At 33.3% G+C, this 13,836-nt stretch overlaps 1 protein-coding gene across 3 annotated transcripts; it reads left to right on the top strand.

Annotated features, from left to right (window-relative positions):
• Window positions 1-7,569: 7,569 nt before the first annotated feature.
• On the top strand, window positions 7,570-13,061 carry LOC122413473 (uncharacterized). Of its 3 annotated transcripts, XM_043423848.1 has the most exons (7): window positions 7,570-7,703; window positions 7,812-7,878; window positions 8,251-8,653; window positions 8,735-8,843; window positions 10,164-10,386; window positions 10,490-11,492; window positions 11,577-13,061. In XM_043423848.1, the coding sequence occupies exons 2-7, from the start codon at window positions 7,875-7,877 to the stop codon at window positions 12,886-12,888; spliced, it is 3,054 nt and encodes a 1,017-aa protein (XP_043279783.1). In that variant the 5' UTR covers window positions 7,570-7,703; window positions 7,812-7,874; the 3' UTR covers window positions 12,889-13,061. The 3 variants fall into 3 exon arrangements, with proteins under 3 accessions (XP_043279783.1, XP_043279780.1, XP_043279782.1); XM_043423845.1 differs by having other exon boundaries at window positions 10,490-13,061; XM_043423847.1 differs by lacking the exon at window positions 7,570-7,703 and having other exon boundaries at window positions 7,711-7,878; window positions 10,490-13,061.
• The last annotated feature ends 775 nt before the right edge of the window (window positions 13,062-13,836 follow it).

Here is a 13,836-nt window from a genome sequence, read left to right as displayed (position 1 = left end):
TGTGCCCTAACATGAAGAATTTGATTTTCCAATATTCTGTAAAGTTTTTTCAAGTTCACAGTGCACAAAAAGTAGGCAAATCAAATCATAAGTCACAGCACGAATGCTGTTGAAAAATTGGAGAAATTAGTCTCAGTGAAACCTCATGTGACACTCGTGTAGTTCAAAACACAAATGCACGATGATTTATAAGAAGTTGTTCGATCTATTCTCTCGATACTTGCTTCAAATGGCCAATTCATTACTAAAGGTCATAAAAAAACCATTCCACATGTAATAAATAAAAAAAATGAATCTTCTAAATCTTGGTAATGTATGAAAAACGTTTGGTGTTCAAAGAAACAAAACGTTGTCAAATAAATGCAAAAGTGACGAGTACATCGGATGACGAATAAAAAAAATTCAAAACATTGTAAAAAAAAATTACGAAACCAACTATAAATAATTTCAATAAAACATACCTGGACATTGAAAACTGCGGAGCCGTTGATCTAGACCTCGAAAAGCATGAAAAAACATACCAAGACGACGAAAGCCATGAAGAAATATACCTAGCCATCGAAAGCCATGGAGCTGTCGACGTAGACATCGAAAACAATAGAGCCGTCGACCTAGACCACGAAAACCATGGAGAAACATATCCAGACATCGAAAACTATGGAATTATTGACCTAGCATCAAAAACCATGGCGGAATATACCTGGACCACGAAAACCATGAAGGAATACACCTGGACATTAAAAACTATTGAGAAATATACCTGGACATCCGAAACCATGGAGGCAGATACCTCGACATTGAAAATTATATAGACACATACCTAGACATCGAAAATTATGGAGTCATAGACCTAGATCACGGAAATGATGGAGAAATATACCTAGACATCGAAAACCATGGAGACGTCGACCTCCCCCACGAAAACCATGAAGAAACACAAACACCATGCAGGAACATATCCAGACATCGAAAATCATGCAAGAATATACCTGGATCACGAAAACCATGATGGAACATGCCTAGACATTAAAAACCATGGAGGAATATACCTAGACATCGAAACCTATGAAGGAATTATCCTAGACCACGAAAACCAAAGAGAAACATACCTGGACATCGAAAACTGTGGAGCCATCGACCTCGACTGCGAAAACCATGAAGGAACATACCTAGATCACGAAAATCATGGAGGAATCCACCTAGACCACGAAAACCATGGAGAAACATTCTTGGACATCGAAAACTGTGGAGCCGTTGACCTTGACCACGAAAATCATGAAGAAACATGAATAGACCATGAAAACCATGGAGGAATATACCTAGATATCAAGAATTATGGAGAAATATACGTCGACATGTAAAACCATGGAGGAGTATACCTGGACATCCAAAACTATGGAGAAATACACCTGGACATCAGAAACCATGGAGAAATTATCCTAGACCACGAAAACTGTGGATAAACATACCTAGACATGGAAAACTGTGGATAAACATATCTAGACATCGAAAACTGTGGAGCCGTCGACCTTGACCGCGAAAACCATGAGGAAACATATCTAGATCACGAAAACCATGGAGGAATATACTTAGACATAAAAAATTATGGAGAAATACGGGTGGCCATTGAAAACTATGGAGAAATACACTCGCACATCAGAAACCATGGAAGACATCGAAATCCATGGAAGAATTATCCGAGACTACGAAAACCATGGAGAAACATACCTGGACATCGAAAACTAAGGAGCCGTCGACCCAGACCTCGAAAACCATGAAAAAACATGTCTAGACGACGAAAGCTATAGAGGAATATTTCTGAACATAAGAAATAATGAGGTCGTCGACCTAGACATCGAAAATCACGATAGAATGTACCTAAACCTAGTCCTCCAAAACGCCCTACACATATTCGAATGATCCGGCGGCGTCGACCAGGATTTTATATTTTTTAATTTTTATTATTTATTATTTAATTTTATTTGTATTATTATATTTTTTTATTTTATTATATTATTATTATATTACATTATATATTGTATTATATAGTATAATATATATGGGGCATTCCACGTCAAATCAGCCACTTCAATACTTTTGAATTTTTTATTTGGTTCAAAACTTTTCAGGTTGTTATACCCATTGAAAGGAGTTCTCTTGATGTTTTACAGAATTTTTTGTCGATTGCATAGTAAGTTATGATTTTTGGAAAAAAATAAAGATTTTTTTCTTTTCCCTATAACTTTCCGAAAAATGGGCTGAAATGAATTTTTTTCTTTAAACTTGAGTGTTTTTTTCTGTTCTTTTCGAAGATGTTTTAAAAAAAATTATTGGTGTAGATTTTAATCAATTTTTCGCAGTTTTAAGCAAAAAAACCTTTAATTTCGGGAAATAAGACACTTTCAATTTTTTTCGAAAAAATTCTCAAAAAAACTTCAACTAATCCAACGATTTTTAAGATTAGTTGCGTTATGGGATCTCGTTTGGTTATATTTCTTTCGTAATTAAAAAAAAAAATTCACCAATAAAATCTTAGTTTTAGACCTGGAAATTCAACCAAAAGTGATGTTTCATACGTGCAAAACTATTTTGAATTATAGATCCTATTTGACTACAACCGAAGTGTCGAAATAGCAGTTCGAAAAGTTTAAAACCATAAACTTCCCCTAGGGGAAAAAAGGTTGGGACAAGTACATTGATGGTCTCTTGTTTCTGGATGACATAGGAAAAAGATTTAGAACCAGGAAAAAAATTCTATAAAAATAATAAACGAAAAATTGAAAAGTTCAAAAAAATTCAACAAAAATAAAAAACAATCGAAAAAATTCTGTAAAGAAAAATAAAAAAATTTCAAAAAAATTCATAAATATTGAAGACATTGAAAAATGTACTATCCAAGTTACATGTAGTATAAAAATGTATGATATCAATTGGAGGCCAAGTTTTTATTGATAATTTGGAATATTTATCGAACAAATTGGAAACTTTAATGAAATTCATGATAATTATTTTCAAGAAAAAAGTTAATGAAACAAAAGTCATAAGGGAAGTTACGTGCAGTACTAAAATGTATTATATAAATTCGAGGTCAAGTATTTATCAGTTATTCGAAATATAATCTCCGGCGACAAATGAGCCTTGAGAATCCGTGTCGCGCTCACAACGTTTCATCAAAATTACTAAAAAATTAATGGAAATAAAATCATTAAAAATTCACATGAAAGTCATTCGTTACTTCAACAAGGTACACACTTTAAAGAATCGATTCCCCTCCGACTTTCAGGATCCCCTGGTATTATTCACAACATTCAACTTCGATTGGATCGGTACAAATTATGTTCAAATACGTCTTAAACGTACTTGTCCGGCCCATCACTTTTTATTCAAATTGCTCATTCGAAAACAAATCAAAAACGAAGTTAATGCATGTGTTAATATTAAGGAATAGTAATTCCCGAGAAAATAATTTTCCTTCGAATCGCTCTTGTCAAAATGAAACGAAAATGAAAGATGAAGTTGATTAATCTATTTATATTATATGGAGTCATAATTCACAACAAAATCATTTTTCTCCAAATTCCGGGAATCCACGTGTCGTACTCGACTAGTGATATTTATCAAAATGTGTACGTGACTATAGACAAAAAACATTGCATGGCTGAGTAGGTTCGAAAATTTCTAGTAATGCGCCTGATTATTTCTCATTTTCATTGGTTCACTGAAGAAAATGAGAATAAGTGGATATTGCTATACGAACTTGCGAACAATCAAGTTCAAATTAATTGGAGATCTTATTTTTATTTCTATCCATTTTATTATATTTGTCATTATAGAACAGCCCTGATTTGTTTTCGAATGAGCAATTTGAATAAAAAGTGACGGGCCGGACAACTACGTTTAAGACGTATTTGAACATAATTTGTACCGATCCAATCGAAGTTGAATGTTGTGAATAATACCAGGGGATCCTGAAAGTCGGAGGGGAATCGATTCTTTAAAGTGTGTACCTTGTTGAAGTAACGAATGACTTTCATGTGAATTTTCAATGATTTTATTTCCATTAATTTTTTAGTAATTTTGATGAAACGTTGTGAGCGCGACACGGATTCTCAAGGCTCATTTGTCGCCGGAGATTATATTTCGAATAACTGATAAATACTTGACCTCGAATTTATATAATACATTTTAGTACTGCACGTAACTTCCGTTATGACTTTTGTTTCATTAACTTTTTTCTTGAAAATAATTATCATGAATTTCATTAAAGTTTCCAATTTGTTCGATAAATATTCCAAATTATCAATAAAAACTTGGCCTCCAATTGATATCATACATTTTTATACTACATGTAACTTGGATAGTACATTTTTCAATGTCTTCAATATTTATGAATTTTTTTGAAATTTTTTTATTTTTCTTTACAGAATTTTTTCGATTGTTTTTTATTTTTGTTGAATTTTTTTGAACTTTTCAATTTTTCGTTTATTATTTTTATAGAATTTTTTTCCTGGTTCTAAATCTTTTTTCTATGTCATCCAGAAACAAGAGACCATCAATGTACTTGTCCCAACCTTTTTTCCCCTAGGGGAAGTTTATGGTTTGATATCTTGCCTTTTTTCTCAAAAGTTCCTCATTTATGTTATGACGGTTATAGGATTTTAGTATAAATTTCTATGAATTATTTGCTTAGTACATTTTTATAGATTCCATTCTCATACGAACATTTTTTATGGGATAATCTTTTTCATGAAATCATCAGCAAATAAGGGACCATCGATGTACTTTTCCCAATCTTATTTTCCCTAGGTATGATGTTCGGCTTATAAAGTTGGTTTCAACCATAAAAGACCAATTTTTCGTAAAAATTGTAGTGAAAATATTTCGTCACAAGTCTGCCCTTGAACTTTAGCGATTTTTTTCCTTATACTCTAATATGTTATGCCTATTAGGAACTCAACAGCATGAAGGAATCCGGGATGAGGCCCGTGAAATGAATTTCGGTTTATAATGTTGGTTTCCACGTAAAAGACCAATTTGTCTTCAAAATTGTACTGAAAATATTTCGGCACTGGTTTGGTCTTGGACTTTGGTGATTCTTCTCTTTGTCTTCTAATATGTTTTGTCTATTGGGAATCCAAGAGCATGAAGAAATGCGTGTTGTGGGCCATAATATGATTTTCGGCTTATAATGTTGGTTTCCACGAAATAAGATCTATTTTTCGTTAAAATTGTACTGGAAATATTTGGTCACAGGTCTGTCTTTAGACTTTGGCGATTTTTTTCCTTGTAGTCTAATATGTTTCATCTATTAAGAACCCAAGAGCATGGAGAAAAGTGTGTTGCGGGCCGAGATATGATTTTCGGCCTATAACGTTGGTTTCCACGAATAACAACAAATTTCTCGTCAACATTGTACAGAAAATATTCCGTCACAGGTCTGTCCATGGAGTTGGGCTATTTTTTTTCTTCTACTCTAATTTGCTATGCTTATTGGGAACCCAAGAGAATGGTAGAAAGCGGGTTGGGGGCCGAGATATGATTTTCGGCTTATAACGTTGGTTTCCACGAAAAACAACAAATTTCTCGTCAACATTGTACTGGAAATATTTCGGCATTGGTTTGTTCTTCCACGTTGGTGATTTTCCCCCTTATCTTCTAATATGTTTTGTGTAAAAGGAACCCAAGAGAGCGAAGAAATGCGTCTCGTGGGCTGTAATATGATTTTCGGCTTATAACGTTGGTTTCCGCGACAAAAGATCTATTTTTCGTCAAAATTGTACTGAAAATATTTTGTCACCTGTCTGTCCTTGGCCTTTGGCGATTTTTTCCAAGTCTTCATACCAAGAAAGAACTGATGTAAAGATTTCCTTAATAGAACAGATTTTATTTATCCCTTTTCTTCAAAATTCAAATGAAAAATAGATCAAATTCAAGACACGAAAAATCCAACAGATTTGCCCACTTTAAATGTCGCTTTTGCATTCTGAATCTAGAGATTTCATTTCATCCAAAACGTGCCCTCAATGAAATATATTTCCAAAGTTTGCAAGTGGCCGCTGAGGTCCAATTATCCGCAGTTTGATAGTTGCTGAAAAAAAGGACCCGAAAACTTCTAACATTTATTATGCCAGAATTCAAAGCAGCAAAAAAAACTAAGCGAACTTAATTCAACAAAGCAACAGAATTCAAAGACGTTTAAGGTACCTGCATTGGTTTTGGAGGAAAACCTATTCAGGACAATTCAGAAATTAATTTAGAAATTCGAAAACTCACAATGGAGTAGAAAAAGGAAAATTGAAGTATCTAGAAAAGCGGAAGGCTTTTGTGATGAATTTTCTAGATTACATGATACGGTTGGAGTAAATGATTTGAATGATTGGCACACACGCTGCCACACAGAAATATCAAAGTTTGGAAGTATTCGCTGTATATCAGTCATACAAACTTCAATACTATTTGAAAAGGAACACTGAAAAACTTGCCGAACCAAGTTTCATTACATATTACCATAATCAAAGATAATGGGTGATCCGTTGCATATATATTTATCCACAGAAATTTCAGAGTTCGCAGGTATCTGCTGCGGTTCAATGTATCTGCGCAATGAGCTTCGAAGACAGCAATTTCAAATCTATCCATAAATGAGCAACTGAAGACTTTTATAATCAATTTTTTACTTCATATAGATGTTACAGTTAGAGTCAAAATGTAAAATGAATGGCACAGTATTTAAATTGTATAGTTTACAGATTTTTGCAGTATTTTAATGATCCGAATCTACAGCATTATAATGAAAAGTTATCAAAAGTCATGATGTTACATTAAAATGACATAGCGCACATTGCGTTCAGCAATTCTGTAAGTTTCTGGGGATGTTGGTAGGCATCATATTTGATCGCATCCAAAACAGTAGACTTATCGGAATGAATTTTTTTTATAATAATTCCATATTTGTAGTTTGCAAAGTGGAAATACTCAACATACTTGTCATTCTATAAGTTTTGTTATCAAAATTTCAAATTTATCACTCGACAGACCTAATGGGAAAAGAATAACTACACACTATACCAAGACCAGATTTTTTTTTTTAAATCTGATTTACAAAATGTGCAATTCAAGATCATGGTTAGAAACCTCTCGAATCATGTTACCACAATCATCATGAAGGAGTAGAAAATCATAGAACACATATTAGGGAACGAATTAATAATAAGAATCGATCCGCTGCAAACTGAGCGGGTGAAAACAAGGATCGGAGAGGGCAGAGCCAAACTGAATATCAAGCAAAATATAGGGATGTTTAAAAATAATGACGACACAAGAAATAAATTAGAAAACATTTATTCAATTAAAGTTTCTAATATCATTCTAACAGTTGCGTGTATTTTTGTTCTATTTATTCGTATCGGAGTGGCTAGCCGTACTGTTAACCGTACGATTAGTTATTCGTACTGTCATTTATATATAAATATATCGATAAGCATGTTTATGTTTCATATGTTTGGCACAGGGCGTCGGCGGCGTTGTGTTTGTCGAATTGTTTTCACACATGCGCATTGCGTATGACTGCGTCGTTACATTTGTACGATTTGCGCGCAAAAAGGCATTGTTGATTGTCGCCGGTGTTTGTAAAAAAAATTGTTCGAGTGATTAATAAATTAAAAAGTAATACTCAATTCAGAATTAGTTCATTATTTTGCCAGGTAAGTTTTTTCTCAATTTTATGTATAAAAATTTCAATAAAATTTATATTTTTTCTTTTTTTCTGCTTGCATGACTTTACTAACCTCAAATTTTTGCACGTGTTACAGATTGTGTCTCATTTGTTGAACAGGATTTATTCAGGATTTATTCAGGATTTATGATTTACAGTTATGTGTAAGTTTTTAATAATTATATTTGTAACGAGTTCTCTTCGAGCTACTTTTGGTTTTTTTTCTTTTTTTTTGAATTAGTGTTGCACAATCGTTGTGCTGTAGAACTTTTGAATGTTTAACGTAGTTTAGTCGAGATATTATTTTTCACCGGACCTTTGCATTAGTTCAACTTTTTGTTGTTTCTGTGGAAATTGAAAAAAGACTATATTCAACTATGGCTTGTTATCCGAGTCGAAGGTGAGGGTGACTTTCCGCAGTTTGATATAGTTAACTTTTTCTGTCCGGTACATTTTATTGTTTTTAATATTTGAATTGAAATAATAAAGTTATATAAAATGAATATATATTTATATGAATTATATTCATTATTTAGCTTCATCATCAAGTTCTGATCATCGCTGTGATCTGTCCGAAGAGTCTTGTTCTAATCTCAGCGATATTGAGCGACCATCGACAAGTAAGAAAAAATCATCAAAATCATCAGTTTGTGTTGGGGACTCTCATTCATCGAGGGAAAAAAATTCACAATCTGTCATTCCGTTGACGGTCGGAGTGGAGTTTGATTCTATTACTCAACTTGAAGAATCAGTCGCAGCTTTTGGGAAAAAAGTTTATTGTGTTTATTATAAACGCGATAGCACAACTATTGAACAGTGCAAGAATAGGGGTATTTCACGACCGTTAAATGCTAATTTGAAGTACTACCGATTGGTGTACAGATGTATTCACGGAGGAAAAACATTTAAATCGTTGACGAAAGGCATTCGATCTTCATCGTAAGTTTTGATAGTTATTTGTATCAGATTTTATTTTTTGTGGTTGTAATTTATATGTACAATTCTTATTGAATATTTCAGGACGTTTCAACAAGAATGTCCGGCTATGATTTCTTTCATTTGCAACCGTGATGGAAACAAGCTGGTGCTAAATAAAATGATTAATAATCATAATCATATCTGTGCGAAGGTATGAGATTTTTTAGTATGTTCGTAATATTTATTTTGAAAGTCTACGTATATTTAGAGAGTTTTCAAAGTTATTTTTCAAAAATGTTTCATATTGACAATGTAGTACTTTAAGGCGATTTATTAGTTGTGTGAGTACTAGAGAGACAAACATACATTCGCCTTGGATATTTTTGATATTTTGATAAAAAGGAAAGTTTTCTGGTTTAAATATAACACACTGTAATTGGAATTTGTTTCGAAATATTGAATCTTTCGAATTAAAATTTCTATTGATCGTACACCTGATAGATTACCTTATTGTGATTTATATGAATTTTCCGAGACTCAATAAAATGGTGTAGTTATGAAAAAAATTTAATTTCAAGTGCAATGGTTAAAATATTGTTTTTTAAAATATGGTAATAGTTGAATCTTGAAAACTTTGTAAGGAATTTGAATGAATTTTTCTACAAAGAATACGCTTTTTTAGTTTTTTTTTATTAAATTGTTTCAAGAAATTTGTGCAAATGAAAAAGAAATAATATTTAAGTAACATTTCTACATTTAGGTTATTGTTTAAAAAATACGAAAATAAAGTCGGCTGAGGAGAGTAGTTTTGTTGTATATATAAAACAGAAATATTTGTTTAGAGAATGGTTTTTTATTTATATAAAAATGATTATTAATCAAAATGTGATCTCAAATTTGACTAGTGTTTGAAATTTCGCAAATGATATTCAAAAGTGGGATTATTCCTAATTATGGATAATTGTTTCGAAGTATTGTATAAAGTTGTGAATTTCGATTTCAGTAAAAAATTGTATTGTTTTTAATGCTTATGTTTATTATTTTTTTTTTATTATTTTAATCCTTAGTATTTTTTTTGATTAGTCAAAATTGCGTTTTAATACTTGTTTTTTTAAATTTATGTGGTTTTTTAGCACAATAATTTGGAATTATTATTTGAGTAGAAATATTTAAATCTAGATAGGGTATTTGGTAAATATTTGATATCGCGGCACCAGCGATAACACTCTAAACCCATATAAAGATTCCGCACACACACCGAAGGTGCTCCAAACTCACCCAAAGATTCCGCACACATTTAGGTCATATAGAAGTTATAAAAAAATTTACAAGCCGATTACAGTTGGTGCCGCGATAACGAATATTTAATGAGTATTTAATGAATAATGTAGAACTAACGATTTAAATTTAAGATTATTGAAAGTTCGTTTTGTAAATTTTTTTTTTATGCATATGAAAATTCAGGAAACTGTTAGCTTAAATTTATACGAATTTTACATTTTTAAAAAAGACATTTTTATTTTTTTTCTAGAAATTGTACGATTTTTTGCCGCAAGTTCGAGCTATGACAACAGATGAAAAGACTCAAGTTAAAGAGTTGTTGGATATTCGTGCAGATAAAAAAATGGTCAAGCAAAAATGTGGCTATGATTTTGATAAGAAAATTTTGCTCAAAGATTTGTCCAATCTTATCTCGCGAAAAGGAGGCCAAAATAATTTGAAAAACACAGTTGAAAAACTTGAAAAAGAATACGGTATGTATAATCATAATTGATTTTTATGATTGATAGTGAACTATTATTTAACGCATTTATGTTGAGAAGTATTTATGTGTCAATATTTTGATATTTTTTCTAGGAGCTGAATGCCACATATTTGAAGAAGATAAAGAAATGAAGGGTCTTCTTTTCGCAACACCTCATATGAAACAATCAATGGCTGCATATTTCGAATTTGTGGGTATCGATGGAACATTTAAGCTTCTTAATATACGGGCTCCTGTTTATCTGATGGTAGTAGAAGATTCTGAAGGGAACACCGAAATCGTTGCTGTTTGCATCCTTGTTAACGAAGACGCGGAAAGTATGACTTGGTTTCTTCAAGCGTTCAAAAAAATCCATCCCTCTTGGTCAAAGACTAGGTGCATCATGGCGGATAAGGATTTGCTTGAAAGAAGAATCATCAAAGAAGAATTCAAAAATGCCAATGTTTTGATATGTACATTTCATTCTCTGAGAACTTTTAACAGAGAGGTGAGCTGCGAAAAGTTGCCTATCACACCAGAGCAACGAGATGCGGCAAAAGGACTTTTTCAGAAAATGCTATACTCTGCGACTGAATCAGAGTATATGCGTTACTACAAAGAAGTTGAAAAGTTGCCATTGGCAATCGTAAACTACTTCAACAAAAATTGGCACCCGATTCGCAACGAGTGGACGTTGAGCAACGATTTTATGCAAAGTACATTCTTGAATACAACAAACAATCGAATCGAATCATTAAACGCTAAAGTTAAAAGCGTTGTCAAACTATACAGCACGTTAGAGGAGTTCATCGAAAGCTTATTCATTCTTATCACGTGCTTAGATTCGGAACGCGATTCCAAGGCTGCGTATAATTATCAGAAAATGTTGGTGATACCGTATGAAAAAGACACTACAGAGTGGCTTTATTGTCGTTATCTTACGCGACGCGCATTCAAATTCGTTAGCAAGGAATTGGAGAGTTTCAGACGTGAGAAGAATATTTTTACTGAACAGGATGATGATCACTTTGAATTTCGATTGGGTGCTTCGACCGTTGTTGCTTCTGAAAATTCCTGCGATTGTCCATCGTTTGCGTCCATGATGTTGCCGTGCCGGTTGATATTTAACTATAATCGATCTTTGGGACTTCTTCATTTATTTCAGAAATTGTTCGTTATTTTTGTGTTTTTTGTTTTTAGCCACATTTTTATTGTTAGAAAACAATTAGGCTGCGATCTTTTTGATGCTAATATCTGCGCTCGTCGATGGACTCAGCAGTATTACTTCCACACGCAACGAGTTTTTCAAAACGAGAGGATGGACGATGAAGTTATTTCCGGTGCAGTTGTTTCCTCGAAACCTCCAAAACGTCACGTCTCTACAGAAAATCAGCGTTTCCGAATGATTCGAGTTATAACGAATGACCTCAATAATCTGGGCTGCGAAGTGTCTGGCGATTTATTTTTTCGGCGACTTGGATTGTTGAATAAGATAAGAAAAGCTTGGGTCGAAAATTGCGAAGTCGATGTTTCACCAGTTCCGACAATTGTTTCGAGTTGTTCAAATGTCACACTTCCGACTATCGTTTCGAGTTGTCCAAATGTTACATTTTCGACAATCGTTACGAGTAGTTCAAATACCACACTTTCGACAATTGTTACGAGTAGTTCAAATATCGTACTTCCGACGATCGTTACAAGTACACCAATATCGTCGGGTTTCCGACATGATTCTCACTTTGACGAAGTTTTTGACGTAACTATGAGCGAGAGTTTACCTTTTGAGGAAATTGATGTAAATCAAAATGCAGTAAAGCGAAGCATCGATTGCGGTGAGGTTGATGAAGGAAAAAACGTGAATCGGAATGCAGTAAAGCGAAGTATCGATTGTGGCGAGAACGATGAAGGAAAAAACGAAGACTCATGTTTGGAAGAAGCCGATACGATTCGCTCGGAGTCAAACGTTGATCTGAACAATATAGAGGTACCTTGTGCTTTGAAACGCAGAGGACGTCCAAGAGGATCATTAAAAACTATTATTGGGCTTCCCAAAAAACGTCGCGTGCGAGCTCAATTGCGAAAATGTGCGTTTTTCAATATGCGTCTCAAAGATCGAGCTTTTTTTCTTTTAAAATGTTTGGTGGATGAGGAAACTGCATTCTCTGCTATAGAGCATGGTGTAGTTATCGAGGAGCAAAAGGTCCAGACGAGACCGAACGAGGTTCTTGATGCAGTTGCTGACGCAGATGTCAATATTGAATCAATTAAAAGATACTTTTCTTCTGATGCATGGAAAGTTGTCGAACACATTATCACTTATAAAAAAGAAAATGATGTTTTTTTATGCGCTATGTGCACTCGTGATTTAGATTCCACTGTTGATGATGGATCTTTTTCATCGAATCAAAAATTTTCTGTACGCTGTGACTATTGTATGTCATGGTATCACTTGACATGTGTTTCGTTGAAAAAACCGCCGACAAAAAAAATTTGGAAATGTCCTCAATGCTAATAGAAGTTCAATTTACTTCGTTTTATTAAAAAGCAGTTTGTTTTCTATTTTCAATCGATAGAAATGTAATAGCTTAAGTTACAGCTTTATTTCTAAAATTAAGGATGGGTTTTGTCAAAAAACATGTGATAAAGTATTCTTAAGTTGATGATCTCAAATAAATTTAAACTTTATGATTTTTCAAAAATTTGTATGTGATTAAGAATTACCCTATTCCATAATTTGTTTGTTTTAGGAAATTTTGTATTTACAAATGGTTTGAAAAAGAAATAATATGTATTAATTTGTGTTCTTCGATTCTGATCAGGTTTTTTCAAACGGCTTTAAACCGTATAAGCGGACGATTAAGGACTGCTTATTCATCCGTATATGCTTGGATACATGATTTTCCTTTGTGATCGGACGACTAATGTATTCTTATTCGTCCGAAGGCTTTTTTAAATGGCTGCAAACCGTGTAACCGGACGATTAAGAATTGTTTATTCGTCCGTATATGCTTAGATACATGATTTTCGATTCTGATCGGACGACTAATGTATTCTTATTCGTCCGAAGGCTTTTTCAAACGGCATCAAATTGTGTAACCGGACGATTAAGGACTGCTTATTCGTCCTTATATGCTTGGATACAAGATTTTTCATTCTGATCGGATGACTAATTTATCCTTATTCGTCCGAAGGCTTTTTCAATCGGCTCCAAACCGTGTAATCGGACGATTAAGGATTGTTTATTTGTCCGTATATGCTTGGACACAAGATTTTTCATTCTGATCGGATGACTAATTTATCCTTATTCGTCCGAAGGCTTTTTCAATCGGCTCCAAACCGTGTAATCGGACGATTAAGGATTGTTTATTTGTCCGTATATGCTTGGACACAAGATTTTTCATTCTAACCGGACGATTAATGTATTTTTATTCGTTCGAAGGCTTTTTCAAACGGCTCTAAA

The sequence above is a fragment of the Venturia canescens genome, chromosome 7 (genome assembly GCF_019457755.1).
Source record: "Venturia canescens isolate UGA chromosome 7, ASM1945775v1, whole genome shotgun sequence".
Taxonomy (NCBI): domain Eukaryota; kingdom Metazoa; phylum Arthropoda; class Insecta; order Hymenoptera; family Ichneumonidae; genus Venturia; species Venturia canescens.
The sequence above is the reverse complement of the archived record's forward strand: the minus strand, read 5'-3'. Positions and strand labels throughout refer to the sequence as shown.

Coding starts and splice junctions, on each gene's coding strand:
- LOC122413473 (XM_043423845.1), top strand. Junction 8,844..10,163: donor ATAATCATATCTGTGCGAAG/GTATGAGATTTT, acceptor TTTTTTTTCTAG/AAATTGTACGATTTTTTGCC. Junction 10,387..10,489: donor AAAACTTGAAAAAGAATACG/GTATGTATAATC, acceptor TATTTTTTCTAG/GAGCTGAATGCCACATATTT.